The sequence below is a fragment of the Mauremys mutica genome, chromosome 4 (assembly GCF_020497125.1).
Source record: "Mauremys mutica isolate MM-2020 ecotype Southern chromosome 4, ASM2049712v1, whole genome shotgun sequence".
In the NCBI taxonomy this organism is placed as follows: domain Eukaryota; kingdom Metazoa; phylum Chordata; order Testudines; family Geoemydidae; genus Mauremys; species Mauremys mutica.
In genome coordinates this window covers 158,639,753-158,666,789 of record NC_059075.1, presented here as the reverse complement: position 1 = coordinate 158,666,789, position 27,037 = coordinate 158,639,753, and the positions used below count along the sequence as shown (strand labels likewise).

The window sequence follows — 27,037 nt, the reverse complement described above, 5'->3', positions numbered from 1 at the left end:
CTCCTGGACAATTCCTCTGCAAACTAATAAAGGCAAGCAAGAACTATCACTATGCCAGTGGTTCTCAACCTTTTGTACTGATGATCCCTTTTACATAGAAAGCTTCTGAGTGTGACCCTCCTCTTATAAATTAAAAACACTTTTTGTATATTCAACACCATTATAAATGCTGGAAGCAAAGTGATGTTTAGGATGGAGGATGACATTTCACAACCCCCCAAATAACAACCTTGCGGCCCCCTGATGGGACCTAAACCCCAGTTTGAGAACTCCTGCACTACATAGAGCCCAATTAAGGCCCTCTTCCCTGCGTCGCTTTCGATCTGTCTTAGCCCCACAACACCAACAGTCATCGCTCCAGTCTCGCACCGACTGCCCCGCATGATTTTCGTCCCCTCCTACTTCTTTATGGCTCCCAAGACACAACCTGTGGGGGTGCACACCTAGCTCGCCTGCCGATATCCTAAGAAGGGAGACAGCACAAGGAAAAGCAAGGACAGATTGAGAAAGAGTGTTGGGCCAACACACTAGAGGAGAGAGAGAGAAACATGAGACAAAGGCAAGCAATTCACCACCTGGACTCATTCTCCTAGATGCAACTTTCTGCTGCGTAGGACACACTGCTCCTGGCCAGAAAACTGAGCAGCCCCTAAAAATGGGGATCATCTCTCTCTGTCAAAACCACAGCTAGTCAGGAACCTTTTCTTACAAACACAGCCTCAGCAAACGGGGCATCCCTTTCAGGAGCAAGGTGGGCCGTGAGCAGAGCAATCACCCAAACAGACACTTATCTCATTGACAGTGATGACTGTTCCATTCCCAGTTGGACGGCTTTTTCAAGGCATCAATAATTCTTGCAGTCCCATCACTCTCGCTCGCTTTCCATCGCATGAGGGCAGTAGACTCTGACTTGTCACTTCTTTTCCCTTGGTACTAAATCCAGCGGAAAAACAAGTCAGTCACCATCTCAATTGGCAATGTTGGGTAGCCGCTTCTTTTTGCCTCTCCCACATGGTGGGGCTCTGCCCTGAACCCTCCTCCCATCACGCCTTTCTGACTACAAGTAGAAAGCACCCCTTGCTACGACACCTGAAATAGTCACTCTGCACAGACGACTCTGGTCAGACACACCAAACCTGTGGGGAAAACACGAAGAAATTGTGCTTCTTTTTGCCTTGTAACTTATTGCTTCTTGTAGCTTTTTGCTTCCAGCAAACACGGACAAGGAGGAGCAAAGGGGACGGCTAGTTGAGGTGCACAGCGGGCCCACCACAGTCCCAGACTGCACGCCAGGGGAGATCTACTCATTGAGTGTTGGGGTTCTTAGGGATTGGCTTGTTTTGGCCTTGTTTTCAAATGGGTTTATCTTGATTTTTGGCTTATTGTCAAAGTCGGGGTGCTTATTTCCCCAGTGAAAGTTAGCAATTGTGACTCTGGTCCCTTCCCCAGCCTTAATCCCAAAGAGCCCCACACCCAACAAGGAAGCAAACAAAGAGTGAAGAAAATCACAGCAAGTACAGATGAGGAATTCCAAGCACTGACCACTTACCCACAGCCAGTTATGCACGAGGCAGAAAGCTGAGGACTGTTCATGTCTCCTTAGAAGAATGTCCAGGCTCCTCAGGCCCATGTCTGCCAATTTCTCCTCCGGCTGCTGCTCCTGGACAATTCCTCTACAAGTGCAGCAAATACGCCAACCAAGAGCCCTCACTACAAAAAATTCAATTGGTGCGTGAAATCTTGCCCTCATCCCTGCCTCCCACATCAGCCCCACTAGAGCAGAGACTCAGTCAACACTCACAGTCACCGCTTCACTCTAGCGCCCACTGCCCTGCATCATTTCGGTCCCCTACTTGTTCATAGCTCACAAGACCTAGCCTGTGGGGATGCACACCTAACACCTGCCCGTGTCCTACGAAGGAAGACAGCACAAGAAGAGGCAAGGACAGAGAGAGAGAGTGAGACAGACAGACAGAGTGTGTGTTGGCCAACACATTAGAGGAGAGAGAGAGAAAAACGTGGGAGGGAGTCAAGAAACTCACCAGCTGGAGTCATCCCCCTGGATCTAATATGCTGCGGAGGACACACTGGTCCTAGCCAGAGACATGAGCAGCCCCTGAAAATGGGGACATCGTCTCCCTTGTAACCACAACTAGTCAGGAACCTTTTCTTACAAACCCAGCCCCAGCTAACGGGGCGTCCCTACCGGGAGCAAGATGGGCCTTGAGCAGAGCGATCACCAAAGAAGACACTTATCTCATTGAGAGTGGTGGCGGTTCCGCTCCCAGATGGACGCCTTCTGTGTCGCATCAACAACGCTTGCAGACTCATCGCTCTTGCTCTCTTTCCATTGCACGAGGGCAGTAGACTCTGGCCTGTAACTTCTTTTCTCTTGCTACTAAACCCAGCACAAGGGGGAAAAACAAATCAGTTACCCTTTCAGTCAGCAACTTTGGATAGGCTCTTATTTTCCCCTCCCGCACACAGTGGGGCTCCGCCCTCAACCCTATTCCCATTACACCGGTAGGACTGCAAGTAGAAAGCACCCCTTGCAACGACACCCGAAATAGTCACTTTGCACAGCAGACTCTGGTCACACACACACCAAATCTCAAGGGGGAAAATAAAACATACAAATCGGGCTTGGTTTTGGCCTGTAACTTATTGCTCGTTGTAGCTTGCTACTTCTGGCAAGCAGGGGCAAAGGGGGGAGAGAGAGTCAGGGATGCACAGCGGACCCACCACATTCCCAGACTGCACGCCAGGAGAGATCTAGTCATTGAGTGCTGGGGTTCTTAGGAATTGGCTTGGTTTTGGCCTTATTGGAAATAGGATTAGCTTGATTTTTGGAATATTGTGAATTCAGGGTTCTTATCTACCCAGTGAAAGTTGGCAAGTATGACTCTGGTCTCTTCCCCAGCCTTAATCCCACAGTGCCCCATACTAAACAAGGAAGGAAATGGCCTATGAAGAAAATTACAGTGAGTACAAAAGTTCCAAGCACTCACTGCTTACTCACAGCCAGTTAGGCAGAAGGCAGAAACCTGAGGACTGTTGAGGTCTCCTCAGAAGAATGTCCAGGCTGCTCACATCCACTTCTGCATATTATCGTTCGGCGAGGGCTCCTGGATGATTCCTCTGCAAACTAATAAAGTCAAGTAAGTACCATCACTACACAGCACTACTGGTGCATTTAATCTTGCCCTCATCCCTGCCTCCCTCTCCCATCCCATCTACATCCGCTCGACTCGATGAACAGAGACTGAGTCAACATCCACAGACACCGCTCCACTCTAGCGCCCAATACCCTGCATGATTTTCATCTCCTCCTATTTGTTCATAGCTCCCGAGATCTAGCCTGTGGGGATGCACACCTAGCACTCCTATCCGTGTCCTATGAAGGGAGACAGCACAAGAAGAAGCAAGGACAGAGACAGAGTGAGAGACAGACAGACAGAGTGTGTGTTGGCCAACACATTAGAGGAGAGAGAGAGACAAAGAAAAAAACATGGGAGGGAGTCAAGAAACTCAAGAGCTGGAGTCTTCCCCCTGGATCCAACCTTCTGCTGCAGAGGACACACCCCTCCTGGCCAGAGAAATGACCAGTCCCTGAAAATGGGGACCTTGTCTCCTTCATAACCACTAGTTAGGAACCTTTTCTTACAAACCCAGACCTTGCTAATGGGGTGTCCCTACCAGGAGCTGAGCTGTGAGCAGAGCAATCACCAAACCAGACACTTATCTCAGTGACAGTGGCCTCTGCTCGCCTCCCAGATAGACGGCTCTTGCCTGGCATGAACAATGCTCACAGGCTCGCTGCTCTCACTCACTGTCCATCGCATGAGGGCAGTAGACTCCGACGTGTGACTTCTTTTTCCTTGGTACTAAACCCAGCAGAGGGGAGAAAAGCAAAAAAAGAAAACAGCATCTCTGTCTGCAATGTCGCGTAGTCTCTTCATTTTACAGCTCCTGTATCCCACGGTTCTGCCCTCAACCCATCTCCCATCACTACTTTACACTTGCAACTAGAAGGGACCCATTGTAACTGCACCCAAAATAGTCACTTTGCTCAGGAGACTCTTGGCCCTTCCCCCACCTTAATGCCAAAGAGCCTCATGCCCAACGAGGAAGCACACGGCATGTGAAGAAAAGTACAGCAAGAACAGATGAGGAATTCAAAGCACCGACAGCTAACTCACAGCCAGTTATGTGGGAAGCAGAAAGCCGAGGACTGTTAGTGTCTGCTCAGAAGGATGTTCAGTTTCCTCATGTCCACATCTGCCAACCTCTCCTCTGGCTACGGCTCCTGGGAAATTCCTCTGGAAGTGGATCTGCAAAAGCCAAGCATGAGCCATCACTACACACATCTCTATTGATGCTTGAAATCTTGCCCTCATCCCTGCCTCCCTCTTCCAGCCCATCTACATCTACCCCACTTGATGAACAGAGACCAAGTTAACACTGACAGTCACCCCTCCACTCCCGCGCCCGCTACCTTGCACAATTTCCTCCCCTCCTACTTCATCATGGCTCCCGAGACCTACCCTGTGGGGATGCACACCGAGCACACGTGCTCGTGTCGTACGAAGGGAGACAGCACAAGGAAAAGCAAGGACAGAAAGAGAAAGGGTGTGTGTTGGCCAACGTACTGGAGAAGAGAGAGAGAGAGAGAGAGAAAGAAAACACAGGAGGAAGGCAAGCAACTCGCCACCTGGAATCAACCTCCTGGATCCAACTTTTTCTGCAGAGGACACAGCGCTTGTGAACAAAGAAATGAGCAGCCCCTGAAAATTGGGACCTTGTCTCCTTCAGAACCACACCTAGTCAGGAATATTTTGTTACAAACCCAGTCCCAGCTAATGGGGCATTTGTATCTGGATTCAGGTGGGCAGTGAGCAGAGCAATCACCAAAACAGATACTTATCTCATTGACAGTGGCGGCTGCTCTGCTCCCAGCTGGACGGCTCTTGCCTGGCATCCAAAATGCTTGCGATCTCGTCGCTCTCACTCACTTTCCGTATCGTGAGGTGAGCCGACGCTGACCCTCCACTTCTTTTCTCTTGGTCCTGAACCCAGCACAAGGGGGTGGAGGAGAAACAAACGAGTTAGCATCTCAGTTGGCAACATCACATAAGTTCTTCTCCCATTTACCGCACCCCAGACCTCCACCCATAACCCTTCTTCCGTTACGCCTTCAGGACCACAACTAGAAAGCAGCCTGTTGCACCTACACTCAAAATAGCCACTCTGCACAGGAGACTTGTGCCTTTCCCTCCTCTTAACCCCACAGAGCCATGTACCCGACCAGGAACAAAACTGGAGCGAGAACAGATGAGGAATTCGAAGCACCGACCGCTTACTCACAGCCAGTTATGTGGAAGGCAGAAAGCTGAGAACTGTTAATCTGTGCTTAGAAGGATGTCCAGGCTGCCCAGGTCCGCTTCTGCTAGTTTCTCCTCCTGCTGCTGCTCCCCGATGATTTCTCTGCAAGTGCAGCAAATAAGCCAAGCAAGAGCCATCGCTACACAAAATACAATTGATGCGTGAAATCTTGCCCTCATCCCTGCCTCCCTCTCCCATTCCATCCACATCAGCCCCACTAGAGCAGAGACTCAGTCAACACCCACAGTCACCGCTCCACTCTAGCGCCCACTGCCCTGCATCTTTTCGGTCCCCTACTTGTTCATAGCTCACAAGACCTAGCCTGTGGGGATGCACACCTAACACACCTGCCCGTGTCCTACGAAGGGAGACAACACAAGGAGAGGCAAGGACAGAGAAAAAGAGAGAGAGAGAGAGAGAGAGACAGTGTGTGTTGGCCAACACATTAGAGGAGAGAGAGAGAAAAATGTGGGATGGAGTCAAGAAACTCAACAGCTGGAGTCATCCTCCTCGATCCAACCTTCTGCTGCGTAGGACACACTGTTTGTGGATAGAGAAAAGACCAGCCCCTGAAAATGGGGACCTTGTCTCCCTCGTAACCACAGCAGGTCAGGAATCTTTTCCTACAAACCGAGCCCCAGCTAATGACAAGTCTCAGCCTGGAGGCAGGTGGGCCGTTACCAGAGTCCTCCCCAAACGAGACACTTATCTCACTGATGGTGACGGCTGCTCCACTCCCAGATCGACGGCATCGCCATAGGCTGGCATCGACAACGCTTGTCGTTTCCCGGCTCTTGGTGCTTTCCATCTCACAACGGGGGTGGGCTCTTACCCTTCACTTCTTTCTCCGTGGTACTAAGCACAACAAAAGAGGGAAAAACAGAAGTTATCAGAATCTGCAGTGTTGTGTACGTGGTTGTTCTCCCATCTCCCATTACACCTTTATAGCTCCATGGAGTCATGAAGAATCCCCTAGCTACCACCTGAGCTGGAACAAGAGCTGTACCAGGGAAAGAATTGTGCCCAAGCCTGGATGGGGTCCAGTCTGAGGAAAAAACTTACTGAAGCATCTCTGAGGGTGAGATTATCTGTGTTCAGTTTGATTAGACATAGATTTGCGCTTTTTAATTCGCTTGGTGACTCACTTTGTTCTGTCTGTTACTATTTGGAACCACTTAAATCCTACTTTCCGTATTGATAAAATCACTTTTTACTTATTAATTAACCCAGAGTTAACCTGGAGGGGGGGCAAACAGCTGTGCATCTCTCTATCAGTGTTATAGAGGATGAACTATTTTTGAGTTTACTCCCTATAAGCTTTATGCAGGGTAAAACGGATTTATTTGTGTGTGTACACCATTGGGAGTTGTGCATCTGAGTGCTAAAGACAAGCACACTTCTGTGAGCTGTTGTTTTCAGGGAAACCTGCAGCTTTGGGGCAAGTAATTCAGACCTTAGGTCTATGTTGGAGCAGATGGGAGTATCCGGCTCAGCAAGAGAGGGTGCTAGAGTCCTGAGCTAGCAGGGAAAGCAGGGGCAGAGGTAGACTTGGCACATCAGTTGGCAGCTCCCGGGGGTGGTGTCTGTGATCCAACCCGTCACAGGGGCCGTCACTGCCCAAAGTTCTATTGGTGTGTGAGATGCCGCCCTCCCTCTCCCACACATCAGCCCCACTTGATGAACAGAGTCAGAGTCAACTCCCACAGTCACCCCCACCACTACCAATGGAGGATCTAGTACCCATCATGCTTCTCTTCCCTCTCCCAATGCCCCAGTGGGATGCAGGCTCTCCAGCCCTAGACTGTGAGCATCCACCATTGCCCATGTTCTATGCAAGGAGACAAGGAGAGAGACAGAAAGAGAGAGCGCGCACATGTTGGCCAACATATGAGAGCAGAGATACACGTACAGGAAGGAGGCAAACTCAGCACCTGTAGTCACCTTCCTGGCTCTCCACAAAGAGAGTTATCGCACTTTGGGAAGACTCCATAGCACCTGACAATTCCTTGAGAGGGCACAAAGGATTCCCCCGAGCTTATCGTGCCCCCGTGAGATGCTGAGGCTTTTCCTCAGGGGCCCTCCCCATACTCACAAATTCTCTCCACTGAGAAGAGTATTTGCAGCCCTCCCTCAATACTGAACTTCAGCAAGTTTCCATTTGCTCTTACTCTGCAGATCATTGTCCAGCTTCCATCCCTAGGGATGGGCTCCGGGTGGCTGTTCCTTCCTTGGTCTCTGCCACAGGTTGGCCGATCTCTCATCTGACCAATCTCAGTACGACTGAAAAGAGAGAGAGAGCACGAACACTTGTAAGCTAGGTCACCACTTGTGCATGGAAGAACAACGGAGACACACGTCACTGGCTGCTGCTCCCTCCTTTATTCTTCTTCACCTTACCCAGGCCTAAAATACTCACCACTCGTAAGGAGCTACAGCCCTCCAGGAAAGGGACAATCCCAGACCACTGCCAGCCACAGGCAGAGCTGGACCTTCCCCAGGACCCATCCCATGGATAGGAGAAGCATCTCTCTGCTCTCCACGAGGCACCTCACTATGCAGATACTGGATAGAGAAATATCATTTCACAAAAACACGCACCTGCTCCTCCAACATTACAAGAGCGCTCCTCGGCTCCACTGCAAAGCGAAACAGCTAGATTGTGCAGGTCCGCTTCCTGCAGATGCTCCGCTGCCCTCTGCAAGAACAGCAAACCACCTATGGAAGAGCCATCACTGCCAAAAACACTACAGGTGCACAAGACCTTCCAGTACCTGCCTCCACTCTCACACCCACTTCCCTGCATTATTTTCGTCCTCTCCTACTTCGCCATGCTTCCCGAGACCTGGCCTCTGGGGATACACAGCTAACTCACCTGCCTGTGTGCAATGAAGTGAAACAGCAGAAAAAGAGGCAAGGACAGACTGACAGTGTGTTGGCCAACACTAGAGAAGAGAGAGAGGGAGAAACACGGGAGGAAGGCAAGCAACTCGCCACCTGGAACCTACCTTTTCTGCAGAGGACACATCTCTTGTCAGCAGAGAAATGAGCAGACCCTGAAAATGGGGACCCAGTCTCCCTCATAACCACAGCTAGTCATGAACATTTTGTTACAAACCCAGGCCCAACTAACAAGACGTCCCTACCTGGAGCCAGGTGGGCCGTGAGCAGAGCTCTCACCAGAACAGACACTTATCTCACTGACAGCAGTAGCTGCTCCGCTCCCAGATGCATGCCTAATGCTTGATTTTGACAATGCTCGTGGTCTCGTCACTCTCGCTCACTTTCCATCGCATGAGGACAGTAGACTCTGACCGTGACTTCTTTTTCCTTGGTACTAATCTCAGCAGAGGGAGGGAAACAAAAAAAAAATTAGCATCTCCAACTGCAATGTCACGTAGTCTCTTCATTTCACGTCTCCCGTATCCCAGCCCTCAACCCATCTCCCTTTACTACTTTACAATTGCAACTGGAAGGCACCCATTGTAAAGGCACCCATAAAAACATAAGAATGGCCAAACTGGCTTAGACCAAAAGATCCATCCAGCCCAGTATCCTGGCCATTGCCAGGTGCCCCAGAGGGAATTAACCCAACGGGTAATTATCAAGTGATCTCTCTCCTGCCATCCATCTCCACCCTCTGAAAAACAGAGGCTAGGGACATCATTCCTTACCCATCCTGGCTAATAGCCATTAATGGACCTAACCTCTATGAATTTATCCAGTTCTCTTTTAAACCCTGTTATAGTCCTGGCCTTCACAAGTTCCACAGATTGACTGTGCGCTGCGTGAAGAAGAACTTCCTTTTATTTATTTTAAGCCTGCTGCCCATTAAATTTCATTTGGTGGCCCCTAGTTCTTATATTATAGGAAGTAAACTTATTTTTCCTTGTTCACTTTTTCCACACCTCTCGTGATTTTATATACCTCTATCATATGCCCCCTTAATCTCCTCTTTTCCAAGCTGCAAAGTCCTAGCCTCTTTAATCTCTCCTCATATGGGATCCATTCTGAACCCCTAATCATTTTAGTTGCCCTTCTCTGAACCTTTTCTAATGCCAGTATATCTTTTTTGAGATGAGGAGACCACATCTATACCCAGTATTCAAGATGTGGGAGTACCATGGATTTATATAAGGACAGCAAGATATTCTCTGCCTTATTCTCTATTCCTCTTTTAATGATTCCAAACATCCTGTTTGCTTTTTTGACTGCCGCTGCACACTGCGTGGACATCTTCGGAAAACTATCCACGATGACTCTAAGATCCCGTTCCTGATTAGTTGTAGCTAAATTAGCCCCCATCATATTTTATGTATAGTTGGGGTTGTTTTTTCCAATGTGCATTACTTCACATTTATCCACATGAAATTTCATTTGCCATTTTGTTGCCCAATCGCTTAGTTAAATCCAATGAACACTGAATAACTTCAAAAAGTTCCCATAAACTATCTTGAGCAATTTAGTATCATCTGCAATCTTTGCCACCTCACCTTTCTCCAGATTATTTATGAATAAATTGAATAGGATTTGTCCTAGCATTGACCCTTGGGGAACACAACTAGTTACCCCTCTCCATTCTGAAAATTTACCATTAATTCCTACCCTTTGTTCCCTGTCTTTTAAGCAGTTCTCAATCCATGAAACGATCTTCACCAAAGGCTCGTATGAAAATAAAGTTATCACTGGAAAAGGGTGAAGGACCTTATCAAAGGCTTTCTGGAAATCTAAGTACACTTTGTCCCAAAATAGTCACTTTGTTCAGGAGATTCTTGTCCCTTCCCCAGCCTTAATCCCAGAGTCTCATAACAAACGAGGAAGCACACGGCCTGTGAAGAAAACTACAGCGAGCAGAGGTGAGGAATTGAAAGTGCTCCTCTCTTACTCACAGGCAGTTATGCAAAAGGCAGAAAGATGAGGAATATTCATGTCTCCTTAAAAGGATGTCCAGGCTGCTGAGGTCCACTTCTGCATATTCTCGCCCGGCGAGGGCTCCTGGATGATTCCTCTGCAAACTAATAAAGTCAAGTAAGTATCATCACTACACAGAGCTCTATTAGTGCATTTAATCTTGCCCTCATGCCCGCCTCCCTCTCCCATCCCATCTACATCAGCCCCACTTGATGAACAGTAACCAAGTCAACATCGACAGTCTACACTCCACTCTAGTGCCCACTACTCTGCATGATTTTCATCCCCTCTTTCTTGTTCATAGCTCCCGACACCTAGCCTGTGGGGATGCACACGTAACACACCTGTCCGTGTGCTATGAGGGGAGACAGCACAAGGAGATGCAAGGACATAGACAGAGAGAGAAAAAGTGTTGGCCAACACACTAGAGAAGAGACAGAGAGAGAAAGAGCAAGGCAAGAAACTCACCAGCTGGATTCATCCCCCTGGATCCAACCTTCTGCTGCAAAGGACACACTGCTTGTCAACAGACCAATAACCAGCCCCTGAAAATGGGGACCTTGTCTCCCTCATAACAGCAGCTAGTCAGGAATCTTTTCTTACAAACCCAGGCCCAGCTAATGGGGCATCCCTACCTGGAGCCAGGTGGGCCATGAGCAGATCCCTCACCAAACCAGACATTTCTCTCACTGACAGCGGTGACTGCTCCGCTCCCAGATGTACAGCTAATGCCTGATTTCGACAATGATCGCGGTCTCGTCGGTCTCGCTTTCCTTCGCATGAGGAGAGTAGAATGATACGTGACTTCTTTTCCCTTGGTACTGAACCCCGCACAAGGAGAAAAACAAGCAAGTTACCATCTCAGTAGGCAAATGTCACATTGGCTCTTCTTTTCCCCTCTCCCACACGGGGGAGCTCTGTCCTCAACACTCTTCCCATTACACCTTTAGCATTACAACCAAAAAGCAGCCCTTGCAACAGCACCCGACATAGTCACTCTGCGTAGCAGACTCTGGCCCCTCCCCAGCCTTAATACCACAGAGCCCCGCACCCAACAAGGAGACATACGGCCTGTGAAGAATACTACACCGAGTATTGAGGAGGTATTCCACTGGCACCGACCGCTTACTCACAGCCAGTTATGCAGGAGGCAGAAAGCTGAGGACTGTTCATGTCTGCTTAGAAGGATGTTCAGGTCCACTTTTGAGAGTCTCTCCTCCAGACAGCGCTCCTGGACAATTCCTCTGCCAGTGCAGTTGCAAAAGCCAAGGATGAGTCAGCATTACACAAAGCTCTGAAGGTATGTGAAATCTTGCCCTAATCTCTGCCTCCCTCTCTCATTTGGTCTACATCAGCCCCAGGCGATGATTAAAGACCAAGTCAACACCCACAGGCACTGCTCCACTGTGGCACCCACTAATATGCATGATTTTCATACCCTCCTAATTTTTCATGGGTCCCAAAGACGTAGACTGTGCGGATGCACACCTAGCACCCTTTTCCCGCGTCCTACGTAGGGAGACGGCACCAGGAAAGGCAAGGAAGGGAGAATGAAAGAGCGAGAGTGTTGGCCAACACAATAGAGAAGACAGAGAAACATGGGAGGAAGGCAAGTAACTCGACACCTGGAGTCATCCTCTAGATGCTACCTTCTGCTGCGTAGGTCACACTGCTCCTGACCAGAGGAATCATCAGCCCCTGAAATTGGGAACCTTGTCTCTCTTACAACCACAGCTAGTCAGGAACCTTTTCTTACAAACCCAGCCCTAGCTAACGGGGCATCCCTACCAGCATCAACGTGGGCCATGAGCCGAGCCCTCACCAAAACAGACACTTATCTCACTGACAGCGACGGCTCTTCTGCTGCCAGATGGACAGCTTTTGCGTGGCATCAACCATGCTCACAGTCTCATCGCTCTCGCTCGCTTTCCATCACATGAGGGCAGTAGACTGGCAAATGACTTCTTTTTCTTTGGTATCAAATCCAGCAGAGGAGGGAAAAACAAAAAAATATAGCATCTCCATCTGCAATGTCGCATAGTCTCTTCATTTCCCATCTCCCATATCCCAGGGCTTCACCCTCAACCCATCTCCCATTACTGCTTTACAACTGCAAGTCGAAGATACCCATTGTAACAGCACCCAAAATAATCACTTTCTCAGGAGACTCTGGCCACTCCCTAGCCTTAATCCCACAGAGCCTTGTACCCAACGAGGAAGCACACAGCCTGTGAATAAAAGTACAGCGCTTACTCACAGCCATTTATGCAGGAGGCAGAAAGCTGAGGACTGTTCATGTCTGCTTAGAAGGATGTTCAGGCTGATCAGGTTCACTTCTGAGAGTCTCTCCTCCAGGTAGGGCCCCTGGACAATTCCTGTACCAGCGCAGCTGCAAAAGCCATGCATGATCCAGCATTACACAGTTGTGAAGGTGTGTGAAATCTTGCCCTCATCTCTCGCTCCCTCTGCCATTCCATTTACATCAGCCCCACCTGATGAACACAGATCGACTCAAAACCAACAGTCTCCAATCCACTCTCATCCCTTCTACCCCACATAATTTTTGTCCCCTCCTACTTCATCATTACTCCCGAGACCCAAGCCTGTGGGGAGCACACCTAGCACACCTGCCCATGTGCCATGAAGCAAGACAACGCAAAATGAGGCAAGGACAGATTTAGAGAGAGTGTGTTGGCCAACACACAGAGAAAAGAGAGAGAGAGAGAGAGAGATTAACACGGGAGGAAGGCAAGCAACTCCTCACCTGGAATCATCCTCCTGGATCCAAGCTTTTCTGCAGAGGACACACCACTTGTGAATGGAGAAATGAGCTGATGCTGAAAATGGGGACCTTGTCTCCCACATATCCACAGCTCATTTTGTTACACACCGAGCCGTAGCTAACTGGGCATCCGTACCTGAAGCCAAGTGAGAAGTGAGCAGAGCCCTCACCTAACAAGACACTTATCTCACTGACAGTGACGGCTACTCGGCTCCAAGCTGGACGGCTCTTGCCTGGCATCAGTAATGTTCGCTGTCTCCCCGCTCTTACTTGCTTTCCATCGCATGAGGGGAGCAGACTCTGACCCTCCACTTCTTTTCCCTTGGTACTAAACCCACAGAGCACCGTGTTCAACGAGGAAATTCACAGCCTCTGAACCAAACTGAAGCGAGTACAGATGAGGGATTCCAAACACCGACTGCTTAATTAGAGTCACATGCTTAACAGCCTCACCTGAGTCTTAGCAGGTTAATTGGAGTCAGGTGTTCTCATTAGCCTGGAGCAGCCCCTGCTCTGGTCACTCAGGGAACAGAAAACTACTTATCCAGTGGCAGGTTTATTTCCCTTCTACTACTCTGCTGTTCCCAACTGGCCTGGGTCTATCACAGCAGATACTGGATAGAGTGAGATTTCACAAACACACACACCTGCTCCTTGAATATCACGACAGCACTCCTTAGCTCCACTGCCAAGTGAAAAACATCTAGATTGTGCAGGTCTGGTTCCTCCTGATGCTTCTCCTCTGTCTGGGGCAGCTCCATTCGACTTGAGCGGGCCTCTGCAAGAACAGCAAACCATCTATGGAAGAGCTATCACTGTCCAACATGCTACTGTGCTAGATATTTTACAATACCTGCCTCCACTCTCACACCCACGACCCCACATGATTTTCATCCCCTCCTACTTCTTCCTGGCTCCCGAGACCTAGCCTGTGGGGATCCACACCTACCCGTGTCCTATAAAGGGAGAAAGCACAGGGAGAGGCAAGGACAGACAGAAAGAAAGAGCGTGTGTTGGCCAACACAGTACAGAAAAGAGAGAGAGAGAGAGAGAGAGGGAGAGAAACACAGGAGAAGAGGAAGGAACTCGCCAGCTCGAGGCATCCCCCTGGATCCAACCTTCTCTTGCGGAGGACACACTGCTTGTGGATGGAAAAATGAGCAGCTCCTGAAAACGGGGACCTTGTCTCCCTCGTATCCACAGCTAGTCAGGAACCTTTTCTTACAAACCCAGCCCCAGCTAACAGGATGTCTCTACCTGGAGTCAGATCGGCTGTGAGCAGAACCCTCAGCAAAACAGACACTTATCTCAGTGACAGTAGCATCTCCTCGGCTCCCAGATGTACGGCTCTTGCCTGGCCTGAACAATGCTCACAGGCTCGCTGCTCTCACTCACTTGCCATTGCATGAGGGCAGTAGACTCTGACGTGTGACTTCTTCTTCCTTGGTACTAAACCCAGCAGAGGGGAGAAAAAGAAAAAAAATAGCATTTCCGTCTGCAATGTTGCGTAGTCTCTTCATTTCACATCTCCTGTATCTCACAGCTCCGCCCTCAAACCATCGCCCGTTACTACTTTACACCTGCAACTAGAAGGGACCCATTGTAACTGCACCCAAAATGGTCACTTTGCTCAGGAGACTCCTGTCCCTTCCCCAGCCTTAATACCACTGTGCCCGGTACCCAACAAGGAAGCACATGGCCTGTGAAGAAAACTACAGCAAGTACAGATAAGGAATTGAAAGCACTGAGCGCTTACTCACAGGCAGTTGTTCAGAAGGCAGAAAGCTGAGGACTGTTCATGTCTCCTTAGAAGGATGTCCAGGCTGCTCAGATCCACTTCTGCCAGTTTCTCCTTGGGCTGGGGCTCCTGGACAATTCCTCTGCAAAAGCCAAGCATGAGCCATAACTACACACAGCTCTATTGGTGCTTGAAATATTGGCCTCATCCCTGCCTCCCTCTTCCATCCCATCTACATCGGCCCCACTCGACGAACAGAGACCAAGTTAACACCAACAGTCACCGCTCCACTTTAGCGCCTACTGCCCAACATGGTTTTCGTCCCCTCCTACTACTCCAAGGCTTCCAAGACCTAACCTGTGGGGATGCACACCTAGCACACCTGCCCACGTCCTAAGAAGGAAGACAGCATAAGGAAAGGCAAGGATAGAGAGAGGGTGTGTGTTGGCCAACATACTAGAGAACAGAGAGAGAAACACAGGAGGAAGGCAAGCAACTCTCCACCTGCAGCCATTCTCCTGGATCTAACCTTCTGCTGCAGAGGACACACTGCTCCTGGCCAGAGAACTGAGCAGCCCCTGAAAATGGGGACCTTGTCTCCCTCATAACCACTAGTTGAGAATCTTTTCCTACAAACCCAGCCCCAGCTAACGGAGCATCGTTACCAGAAGCAAGGGGGCCATGAGCAGAGCAATCACCAAAACAGACACTTATTATTGAGAGTGCCAGCTGTTCCACTCCCAGTTGGATGGCTTTTCCGTAGCATCAATAGCTCTTGCGGTCCGATCACTTTTGCTCACTTTCCAATGTATGAAGGGAGTAGACTCTGACACCTGATTTCTTTTCCCTTGGTACTAAAGCCAGCACAAGGGGAAAAAATAAGTTAACATCTAAGCAGGCAACGTCGCGTTAGCTCTTCTTTTCACCTCTCCCACACGGCGGTGCTCCGCCCTCAACACTCTTCCCATGACACCTTTAGCATTTCAGCCAAAAAGCAGCCCTTGCAACAGCACCCGACAGTCACTCTGAACAGCGGACTCTGGCCACTCCCCAGCCTTAATACCACAGAGTCCTGTACTCAATGAGGAAGCACACGACCTGTGAACAATACTAGAGCAAGTAAAGATGAGGAATTAAAAGTATAAGTTTTAAACAAACAGTTTAATACTGTAACCAGTAATGATGATTGTGAAGCTTGGTTGAGGTGGTGCAGTCAGAGGGTGGGATATTTCCCAGGGAATGCCTTACTGCTAAATGATGAACTAGCACTCAGCTGAACCCTCAAGGGTTAACGCATTGTTGTTAATGTAACCTCACACTCTACAAGGCAGCACGAACGGAGGGAGGGAGGGGAGACAGCATGGCAGAGAGAGAGACACCCTGTGTGTGTGGGGGGGAGAGCGAGAGATGCACATTGCCCCTTCAAGTGCGCTGACACCACTTTAAGGACATTGCCTTTTTAAGTAGGTCAGGAAGTTGAGACAGCAGCTGCGGGCAGCAGGCTCTCTCCACCCTGAGCCCTGTCCTGTCCCCACCCTGCTCTAGACGGAGAAGGGGTAAGTGGGGGGCAGGAGTAGGGGGAGGGGGACACCCTGACATTAGCCCCCCTTTCCCCTTTCCCCTGCACAGCAAGCAGGAGGCTCCGGGGAGCAGCTCCAAGGCAGAGGGCAGGAGCAGCACATGGCAGTGGGGGGAGGAACTGCCGGCAATTGATAGCCTGCTGGGTGGCTGCCGCACAGAGAACTTAGGGGGGCGGGGAGCTGATGGGGGGCTGCCGGTCCACCCTGGTTCCAAGCCCCCACCAGCTAGCTGAAACCGGCTGCTCTTCCTGCAAGGACTGGATAAACCAGGCAGCTGCCAAGCAACGTTATAAGGGAGCATTGCGCAATGTTACACGAGCATGTTCCCTAATTGATCAGCAACGTAACAACGTTAACCGGGGCGACTTTAAGTGAGGAGTTCAGTGCTTTGAATACAGTATCGCTTACTCACAGCCAGTTATGTGCAAGGCAGTAAGCTGAGGACTGTTAATCTCTGCTTAGAACAATGTCCAAGCTGCTCAGGTCCACGTCTGCCACCTTCTCCTTCGGCTGCTGCTCCTCCATGATTCCTCTAGAAGCGCAGCTGCAAAAGCCAGGCATGAGACATCACTACATATAGCTCTATTGGTGCGTGAAATCCACTCAATGAATACAGACCGAGTAAACACTGAGTCACCGCTCCATTCTCGCACCCACTGTCCAGCATGATTTTCATCCCCTCCTACTTCTTCATGGCTCCCGAGACCTAGCCTGTGGGGATGCACAGCTAGCACCACTGCCCATGTCCTATGAAGGGAAACAGCACAAGGAGAGGCAAGGACAGAGAGAGATAGACACAGGGAGAGAGTGTTGGCCAACACATTAGAAGAGAGAGAGGGAAAAAAAAAAACACAGGAGGAAGGCAAGAAACTGGAGTCATCCCCTTGGATTGAACCTACTGCTAGCAGGGCCGGCTCCAGGGGTTTTGCTGCCACAAGCAGCCAAAAAAGCCACGATCGCGATCTGTGGCAATTCAGCGGGAGGTCCTTTGCTCCTAGTGAGGGACCCTTCGCCGAATACCTGAAAGTGCCGCCCTGCTCAGGAGTTTCCGCCCCAAGCACCTGCTTGATAAGCTGGTGCCTGGAGCCAGCCCTGACTGTAGAGAGGACACACCATTTATGGACAGAGAAATGAGCAGCCCTTGAAATGGGGACCTTGTCTCCCTCCTAACCACAGCTACTCAGGAACCTTTTCCTACAAACTGAGCCCCAGCTAACGACAAGTCTCAGCCTGGAGGCAGGTGGGCCGTTACCAGAGTCCTCCCCAAACCAGACACTTATCTCACTGATGGTCACGGCTGCTCCACTTCCAGCTCGACGGCATCTGCATATCCTGGCATCAGCAATGCTCGCTGTCTCACGGCTCTTGTGCGCTTTCCATCTCACAACTGGGGTGGGCTCTTACCCTTGACTTCTTTGTCTGTGGTACTAAGCACAACACAAGAGGGAAAAACAAAAGTTATCATCAGAATCTGCAATATTGTGTATGTTCTTCTTCTCCCATTACACCTTTATAGATACAATTAAAAAGCACACAACGCACATTCAATTTCTGGAATTCCTGGCCAGAGAACGCTGTGAAAGCCAAGGCTATAACAGGTTTCAAAAAAGAACTAGGTAAATTCATGGAGGATCGGTCTATCAATGGCTATTGGTCAGGATGGGCAGGGATGGTGCCATTATCCTCTGTTTGCCAGAAACTGGGAATGGGCGACACAGGATGGATCACGTCTCGATTCCCTGTTCCATTCCTTCCCTCTGAAGCACCTGGCATTAGCCACTGTCAGAAGACAGGACACTGGGCTAGATGGATCCTTGATCTGACCAAGTACTGCCCTTCTAATGTTTATATGTTGAGCAGCCTGTTGCACCTGCACCCAAGAGAGTCACTATGCAGAAGAGACTATTGTCTCTTCCCCTGGATGTAACCCCACAACTACTCCCAAAATAGGGAAATTCTCCTCCCACACCCAAAACAAGGAGGAAAACTTTTATAAGAAACCAAACCCACCTAAAGTGAAGCAGCCGCCTGTACTCAGCCTCTACCATGCATTTATCTTAACTGTCAGCCGTGCTGCTAAAAGTCATGAAGTGTTATGTGCGAGGCAGGAAGCTGAGGACTGCTCATGTCTGCTTAGAAGGATGTTCAGGCTGATCAGATCCACTTCTGCCAGCTTCTTCTCGGGCTGGGGCTCCTGGACACTTCCTCTGGAAGTGCACCTGCAAAACCCACGCATGAGCCGTCAGTACAAAAAGTACTATTCATGCATGAAATCTTGCCCTCATCCCTGCCTTCCTCTCCCTTGTCATCTACCTGAGCCCGACTCGATGAACAGAGATGAGTAATCAGAGTCACCGCACCACTGCCCCTCATGATTTTTCTCCGCTCTTCCTTCTCCATGGCTCCCAAGACCTAGCCTGTGAGGATGCACACCAAGCACCCTGCCCGTGTCCTATGAAGGGAAATGGTGCAAGAAAAGGTAAGGAGAGAGAGAGAGGGTGTGTGTTGGCCAACATACTAGACGACAGACAGAGAGAGAAAGAGAAAAACACGGGTGGAAGGCAAGCAACTCACCACCTGCAGTCATCCTCCTGGATCCAACCTTCTACTGCAGAGAACTCGCCACTCCTGGCCAGAGAACTGAGCAGCCTCTGAAAATGGGGACCTTATGCCCTTCATAACTACAGCTAGTCAAGAACATTTTCTTACAAACCCAGCCCCAGCTAATGTGGCATCCCTACCAGGAGCAGGGAGGGCCGTGAGCAGAGCAATCACCAAAACAGACACTTATCTCATTGAGAGTGGTGGCTGTTCCACTCCCAGTTGGACGGCTTTTGCGTGGCATCGACAATACTCGCAGTGTCATCGCTCTCCTTCACTTTCCATCGCATGAGGGCAGTAGATTCTGGCACGTGACTTATTTTCCCTTGGTACTAAACCCAGCACAAGGGGAGAAAACAGATCAGTTACCACCTTAGTTCATAATGTCTTCTAGGCTCTTCCCTTCAACTCTCCCGCATGGCAGGGCTCCGCCCTCAACCCTCTTCCCGTTACACCTTTAGCATTGCAACCAAAAGCACCCCTTGCAACGGCACCCGACATAGTCACTCTGCACAGCAGACTCTGGCCCCTCCCCAGCCTTAATACCACAGAGCCCCATACCCAATGAGGAAGCACACGGGCTGTGAAGAATACTACAGTGAGTACAGATGAGGATTTCAAAGCACTGACTTCTTACTCACAGCCAGTTAAACGGGAGGCAGGAAGCGGAGGACTATTCATGTCTCCTTAGAAGAATGTCCAGGCTGCTCACGTCCACTTCTGCATATTCTCACCCAGCTAGGGCTCCTGGATGATTCCTCTGGAAACTAATAAAGCCAAGCAAGTACCATCACTACACAGAGTTCTATTGGTGTATTTAATCTTGCCCTCATCCCTGCCTCCCTCTCTCATCCCATCTCAATCCGCCCGACTCGATAAACAGAGACTGAGTCAACATCCACAGACACAACTCCACTCTAGCGCCCACTGTCCTGCATGATTTTCATCCCCTCCTACTTGTACATAGCTCCTGAGACCTAGCCTATGGGGATGCAAACCTAGCACTCCTGCCTGTGTCCTACGAAGGGAGACAGCATAAGAAGAGGCAAGGACAGAGACAGACAGAGTGTGTGTTGGCCAACACAGAGGAGAGAGAGAGAAAAACATTGGAGGGAGTCAAGAAACTCACGAGCTGGAGTCATCCCCCTGGATCCAACCTTCTGCAGCAGAGGACACACTGCTTGTGGACAGAAAAATGACCAGCCCCTGAAAATGGGGACCTTGTCTCCCTCGTAACCACTAGTTAGGAACCTTTTCTTACAAACCCAGCCCCAGCTAATGTGGCATCCCTACCAGGAGCAGGGAGGGCCGTGAGCAGAGCAACCACCAAACCAGACACTTCTCACTGAGAGTGGTGGCGGTTCCACTCACAGATGGACGGCTTTTGCATCACATCAACAGCGCTCGTGGTCTTGTCACTCTTGCTCCCTTTCCATTGTGTGAGGACAGTAGACTCTGACGCGTGACTTCTTTTCTCTTGGTACTAAAACCAGCACAAAGGAGGTAAATAATTAAGTTACCCTCTCAGTCAGCAGTGTCCGGTAGGCTTTTTTCACCTCTCCCACACAGTGGGACTCCGCCCTCAACCCTTTTCCCATTACACATTTAGGACAAAAAGTAGAAAGGAGCCCTTGCAACAACCACCGAAAAAGCCACTCTGCACTGCAGACTCTGCACAGAAATGCCAAACCCGCAGAGAAATATGCAGCAATTGGGCTTGCTTTTGGCTTAATTGGCTCGTGAGTTGCTTGTTGGCTAGTTTTTGGCTTGTAGGTTGTTCCTCGTTGTAGCTTCTTGCCTTTTTTTTTTTGGATCAGCTCCCAGCAGTCGGGGGCAAGCAGGAGGAAAGAGGGGAAGAGAGTCCACAGCGGGCCCACCGCAGTCCCAGACTGCACACCAGGCGAGATCTAGTCACAGAGCTTTGGGGTTCTTAGGGATTGGCATGTTTTGAAATGGAATTAGCTTGATTTTTCACTTAGACTCATAGACTTTAAGGTCAGAAGGGACCATTATGATCATCTAGTCTGACCTCCTGTACAAAGCAGGCCACAGAATCTCACCCATCCACTTCTATAACAAATCCCTAACCTATGTCTGAGTTACTCAAGTCCTCAAATTGTGGTTTGAAAACCTCAAGTTGCAGAGAATCCTCCAGCAAGTAAACCGTGCCCCATGCTGCAGAGGAAGGCAAAAAATCTCCAGGGCCTCTGCCAATCTGCCCTGGGGGAAAAATTCCTTCCCGACCCCAAATATGGCGATCAGTTAAACCCTGAGCATGTGTGCAAGACTCACCAGCCAGCATCCAGGAAAAAATTCTCTGCAGTCACTCAGATCCCACCCCATCTAACATCCCATCGGGCATATTTACCTGCTAATAATCAAAGATCAATTAATTGCCAAAATTTGGCTAGCCCATCATACCATCCCCTCCATAAACTTATCAAGCTTAGTCTTGAAGCCAGATATGTCTTTTGCGCCCACTACTCCCCTTTGAAGGCTGTTCCAGAACTTCACTCCTCTAATGGTTAGAAACCTTCGTCTAATTTAAAGTCTAAACTTCCTAGTGTCCAGTTTATATCAATTTGTTCTTGTGTCCACATTGGTACTGATCTTAAATAATTCCTCTCCCTCCCTAATTTTTATCCCTCTGATATATTTATAAAGAGCAATCATATCCGCCCTCAACCTGCTTTTGGTTAGGCTCAACAAGCCAAGCTCTTCGAGTCTCCTTTCATAAGACAGATTTTCCATTCCTCGGATCATCCTAGTAGCCCAGGCAACTGCAACTCTGGTCCCTTCCCCAGCCTTAATCCCACAGAGCCCTGTACCCAACGAGGATGCACATGGTGTCTGAAGAAAATTACAGCAAGTACAGATAAGGAATTCCAAGCACTGACCATTTACTCACAGCCAATTATGCAGGAGGAAGAAAGCTGAGGACTGTTCATGTCTGCTTAGAAGGATGTTCAGGGTGATCAGGTCCACTTCTGAGCATCTCTCCTCCGGGTAGGGCTCCTGGACAATTCCTCTGCCAGCGCAGCTGCAAAAGCCATGCATTAGCCAGCATTACACACTCAAACAGATAGTCAACATCAAGAGTATCCACTCCACTCTTGCGCCCGCTACCCTGCATGATTTTGGTCCCCTACTTGTTCATTGCTCACAAGACCTAGCCTGTGGGGATGCACACCTACACCCCTGCCCATGTCCTACGAAAGGAGACAGCACAAGGAGAGGCAAGGACAAAGAGAGAGAGGGACAGAGAGTGTGTGTTGGCCAATACATTAGAGGAGAGAGAGAGAGAGAGAAAAAAACGTGGGAGGAAGTAAAAAACTCACCAGCTGGAGTCATCTCCCTGGATCCAACGTTCTGCTGCAGAGGACACACTGCTTGTGAACAGAGAAATGACCAGCCCCTGAAAATGGGGACCTTGTCTCCCTCGCAACGACAGCTACTCGGGAATCTTTTCCTACAAACCGAGCCTCAGCTAATGAGAAGTTCCAGCCTGGAGGCAGGTGGGCCACTAGCAGAGTCTTCACCGAATCAGACACTTATCTCACTGATGGTGACGTCTGCTCCACTCCCAGCTCGATGGCATCTGCATAGCCTGGAATCAACAACACTCGCTGTCTCACGGCTCTTGTGCATTTTACATCTCAAAACGGGGGTGGGCTCTTACCCTTGACTTCTTTGTCTGTGTTACTAAGCACAAGAGAGAAAAACAAAAGTTATCATCGGAATCTGCAATGTTGTGTAGGTTCTTCTTTTCTCATCTCCCATTACACCTTTATAGATACAATTAAAAAGCACACAATGCACACAAACTGTAGAACTCCTCGCCAGAGAATGTTGTCAAGCTCAAGCTTAAGCTTAACGGGGTTCAAAAAAGGACTATGTAAATTCATGGAGGAGAGGTCCATCAACAGCTATTAGTAAGGATGAGCAGGGATGGCATCCATAGCCTCTGTTTGCCAGAAGCTGGGAATGGGCAACAGGAGATGGATCACTCGGTGATTCCCTGTTCTGTTCATTCCCTCTGACCGAAGCCACTGTCGGAAGGGAGGATACTGGACTACACGGACCTTTCATCTGACCCAGTATTGTTGTTCTTACATTTGTATGTTAAGCAGCACTTTGCACCTGCATCCAAGAGAGTCACTGTGCAGAGGAGACTATTGTCCCTTCCCCTGGTCATAATGCCACAGAGCCCCATGGCCAACGAGGAGGTTCATGGTTTCCGAGGAAAACTAGAGTGGTACGGATGAGGAATAGAGGCCGTAATTGTTCACTCACAGCCAGTCATGGAGAAAGCAGAAAGCTGAGGACTCTTCATCTCTGCTTACAAGGATGTCCAGGCTGCTCAGGTTCACTTCTTCCAGTTTCTCCGCTGTCTGGGCTCCTGGACAATCCCTCTGCAAACACGGCTCCTGCTTGGGTTACATGCTATCACCGCGCAAAGTTCTACTGATGTCTGAGATGCCACCCTCCCTCTCCCATCCACTCTACATCAGCCCCACTTGATGAACAGAGTCAGAGTCAACTCCTACAGTCACCCAGGCCACTACCAATGGAGAATCTAGTACCCATCATGCTTCTCTTCTCCCTCCCAATGCCTCAGTGCGATGCAGGCTCTCCAGACCAAGCCTGTGAGCATGCACCACTGCCCATGTTCTATTCAAGAAGACAGTACAAGGAGAAACATTTTGGAGCATGAGCTTTCGTGGGTGAATACCCACTTCGTCAGATGCATCCGACGAAGTGGGTATTCACCCACGAAAGCTCATGCTCCAAAATGTCCGTTAGTCTATAAGGTGCCACAGGACTCTTTGCTGTTTTTACAGATCCAGATTAAGGCTACGTTTACACTTACCGCGCGGGTCGACACGGTGAGTTCGACTTTTCGGAGTTCGAACTATCGCGTCTGATCTAGACGCCATAGTTCGAACTCCGGAAGCGCCGCGGTCGACTCCGGTACTCCACCTCGGCAGAAGGAGTTGGCGGAGTCGACCTTGGAGTCGAACTCCGGTTCCGCCGTGTCTGGACGGGTGAGTTTTTCGAATTAGGGTAGTTCGAATTCAGCTACGCTATTCACGTAGCTGAATTTGCGTACCCTAATTCGACCCCCGCCCGTAGTGTAGACCTGGCCTAACACAGCTACCCCTCTGATACTTGACTCCAGGGAGAGAGAGAGAGAGAGAGAGAGAGAGAGAGAGAGAGAGAGAGAGAGAGAGAGAGCGCGCGCGCATACTGGCCAACATATTAGAGCTTAGAGAGAGAGAGACAGACAGACACAAACACACACATAGGAAGGACCAACTCAGCATCTGTACTCACCTTCCTGGTTGCAGGCCACTGCTCAGAAGAACCCGCTCCTCTCTGTCCTGGAAGATCAGCAGCTTAGAAGATAGGGAAATTCTCCTCCTGCACCCACAACAAGGAGGAAAACTTTTATAAGAAACCAAACCCACCTAAAGGGACGCAATCGTCTGTACTCAGCCTCTACCCTGCATTTATCTTGGGCTTTAGCCGTGCCCCTAAAAGTAGTGAAGTGTAGTTATGCAGGAGAGAGAAAGCTGAGGACTGTTCATGTCTCTTCAGAAGGATGTCCAGGCTGCTCACGTCCATTTCTGCCAGATTCTCCCTGGGCTGGGGCTCCTGAAGAACAATTCCTTTGCAAGCGCACCTACAAAAGCCAAGCATGAGCCATCACAACACAAAGCTCTATTGGTGCTTGAAATCTTGCCCGCATCCCTGCCTTCCTCTTCCATCCCATCCACATCATCCCCACTCGAACAAAGAAAATCAACATCCGCAGTCACTGCTCCACTCTAGTGCCCACTACGCTGCATGATTTTCATCCCCTCCTACTTCTTCATAGCTCCTGAGACCTAGGCTGTGGGGATACACATCTAGCACTCCTGCCCATGTCCTATGAAGGGAGACAGCACGAGGAGAGGAAAGGGGAGAGGGAGAGGGAGAGGATGTGTGTTGGAGAAACACAGGAGGAAGGCAAGCAACTCACCCCCTGGAGTCATCCTCATGGATCTAACCTTCTCCTGCGGAAGACACACCGATCCTGGCCGGAGAACTGAGCAGCCTCTGAAAATGGGGACCTGGTCTCCCTCATAACCACTAGTCAGGAACCTTTTCCTACAAACCCAGCCCTAGCTAAGTGGGTGTCTGTACCAGCAGTCAGCTGGGCCGTAAGCAGAACCCTCAGCAAAACAGACACTTATCTCAGTGACAGTGGTGTCTGCTCAGCTCCCAGATGAATGACTCTTGCCTGGCATGAACACTGCTTGCAGTCTCATCCCTCTCGCTCGCTTTCCATCGCATAAGGGCAGTAGAATCTAACATGTGACTTTTTTCCTCAGCACTCAACCCAGCAAAGAGGAGAAGAACAAAGTAAATTAGCATCTCTGCAATGTTGCATAGTCTCTTCATTTCACAGCTCCTGTGTCCCATGGCTCCGCCCTCAACTACTTTACACCCGCAACTAGAAGGGACCCATTGTAACTGCACCCAAAATAGTCACTTTGCTCAGTAGACTCCTGTCCCTTCCCCAGCCTTGATCCCAAAGAGCCTCGTACCCAACTGTGACCAAGTGGGAATGTTCTGAATGTTTTCTCTGAATACTGTGTGGGTGCCTCAGTTTCCCCTACGCCTTTCTTAAATATCTAGGTGTGGGGGATCAGGGTGTATGATTTTTCCAAAGCTTAGAGGGCCCCTGTGATACTGTCTGCATAGAGAATGGCCGACACTCTCTCCTGGCAACTAACGGCCTGGGCCCCTCCTCTGCAAAGGGCCCAACTGAAGGTGTCAGAGAACAAAGAGATCAGGTGAGGGTGACCTCCTGGCCCGGCAAAGGAAGAAAGGCCAGAGAGGAGGGGCTGGAGAGTCTCCAATTGGAGCTGGCTGGGAAAATGGAGGGGAGCCCAGACGGGGCTCTGGCCTCCTGGGGGCCCCCCCCCCCAAGACGGACCTAACTGAGGGGGTCCTGTTATCTGTACCTGCAAGACCTGTCTTGGACTGTGTTTTTGTCGTCTAAATAAGCCTTCTGTTTTACTGGCTGGCTGAGAGTCTTCGTGAATGGCAGGAAGCCGGGGGTGCAGGGCCTTGTCTCCACCAAACTCCATGACACCAATGAGGAAGCACACAGCCTGTGAAGAAAACTACAGCGAGTACAGATAAGAAATTGAAAGTACTGACCGCTTACTCTCAGCCAGTTATGAACAGTCCTCAGCTTTCTGCATTCTGAATGTCTCCTTAGAAGGATGTCCAAGCTGCTCAGATCCACCTCCTCCAGTTTCTGCTTCGTCTGCAGGGCCGGCTCCAGACCCCAGCACGCCAAGCACGCGCTTGGGGCGGCGTCCTGTGGGAGGGCAGCAGACAGCTCCAGTGGACCTCCCGCACCTGCACCCAAAATGGTCACTTTGCTCAGGAGACTCCTGTCCCTTCCCCAGCCTTAATACCACTGTGCCCAGTACCCAACGAGGAAGCACATGGCCTGTGAAGAAAACTACAGCAAGTACAGATAAGGAATTGAAAGCACTGACCACTTACTCACAGGCAGTTGTTCAGAAGGCAGAAAGCTGAGGACTGTTCATGTCTCCTTAGGATGTCCAGGCTGCTCAGATCCACCTCCTCCAGTTTCTGCTCCGTCTGGGACTCCTGGACAATTCCTCTGCAAGCGCAGCTGCAAAAGCCAAGCATGAGCCATCATTACACAAAGCTCTACTGATGCTTGAAATCCTGCCCTCATCCCTGTCTCCCTCTTCCATCCCATCTACATCGGCAATACTCAATGAACAGAGACCAAGTTAACACCAACACTAACTACTCCACTTTAGCGCCCACTGCCCCACATGATTTTCGTCTCCTCCTACTTCTTCATTGCTCCTGAAACACAGCCTGTGGGGTTGCACACCTAGTACGCGTGCCCGTGTGCTATGAAGGGAGATAGCACAAGGAAAGGCAAGGAGAGAGAGAGAGAGTGTGTGTGTGTTGGCCAACATACTAGAGCGGGGAGAGAGAGAGAGAGAGAGA

At 49.9% G+C, this 27,037-nt stretch overlaps 1 protein-coding gene across 7 annotated transcripts; it reads right to left on the bottom strand.

Moving 5' to 3' along the window:
• LOC123368523 lies at positions 1-27,037 on the bottom strand. Of its 7 annotated transcripts, XM_045013376.1 has the most exons (8): positions 26,559-27,037; positions 26,002-26,163; positions 25,275-25,367; positions 24,495-24,674; positions 24,326-24,412; positions 23,285-23,418; positions 17,676-17,817; positions 1-23 (listed from the first exon to the last, which is right to left on the bottom strand). In XM_045013376.1, exons 1-6 carry the CDS (start codon positions 26,702-26,704, stop codon positions 23,358-23,360), a joined length of 729 nt encoding a protein of 242 aa, XP_044869311.1. In that variant the 5' UTR covers positions 26,705-27,037; the 3' UTR covers positions 1-23; positions 17,676-17,817; positions 23,285-23,357. The 7 variants fall into 7 exon arrangements, 4 of the variants coding, with proteins under 4 accessions (XP_044869311.1, XP_044869312.1, XP_044869310.1 ...); XM_045013377.1 differs by lacking the exons at positions 1-23; positions 17,676-17,817 and adding an exon at positions 6,225-6,237; XM_045013375.1 differs by lacking the exon at positions 1-23 and having other exon boundaries at positions 17,530-17,817.

What these genes read in the sequence shown, in the direction of transcription:
- LOC123368523 (XM_045013376.1), bottom strand. Translation starts at nt 26,704, where the DNA reads ATGCTTGGCTTTTGCAGCTGCGCTTGCAGAGGAATTGTCCAGGAGTCC. An exon ending in AAGCCCAAGATAAATGCAGG is followed by an intron (nt 24,413 to 24,494) that starts GTAGAGGCTGAG and finishes TTGTGGGTGCAG; the next exon opens with GAGGAGAATTTCCCTATCTT. An exon ending in AGTGGCCTGCAACCAGGAAG is followed by an intron (nt 23,419 to 24,325) that starts GTGAGTACAGAT and finishes TAACCCAAGCAG; the next exon opens with GAGCCGTGTTTGCAGAGGGA.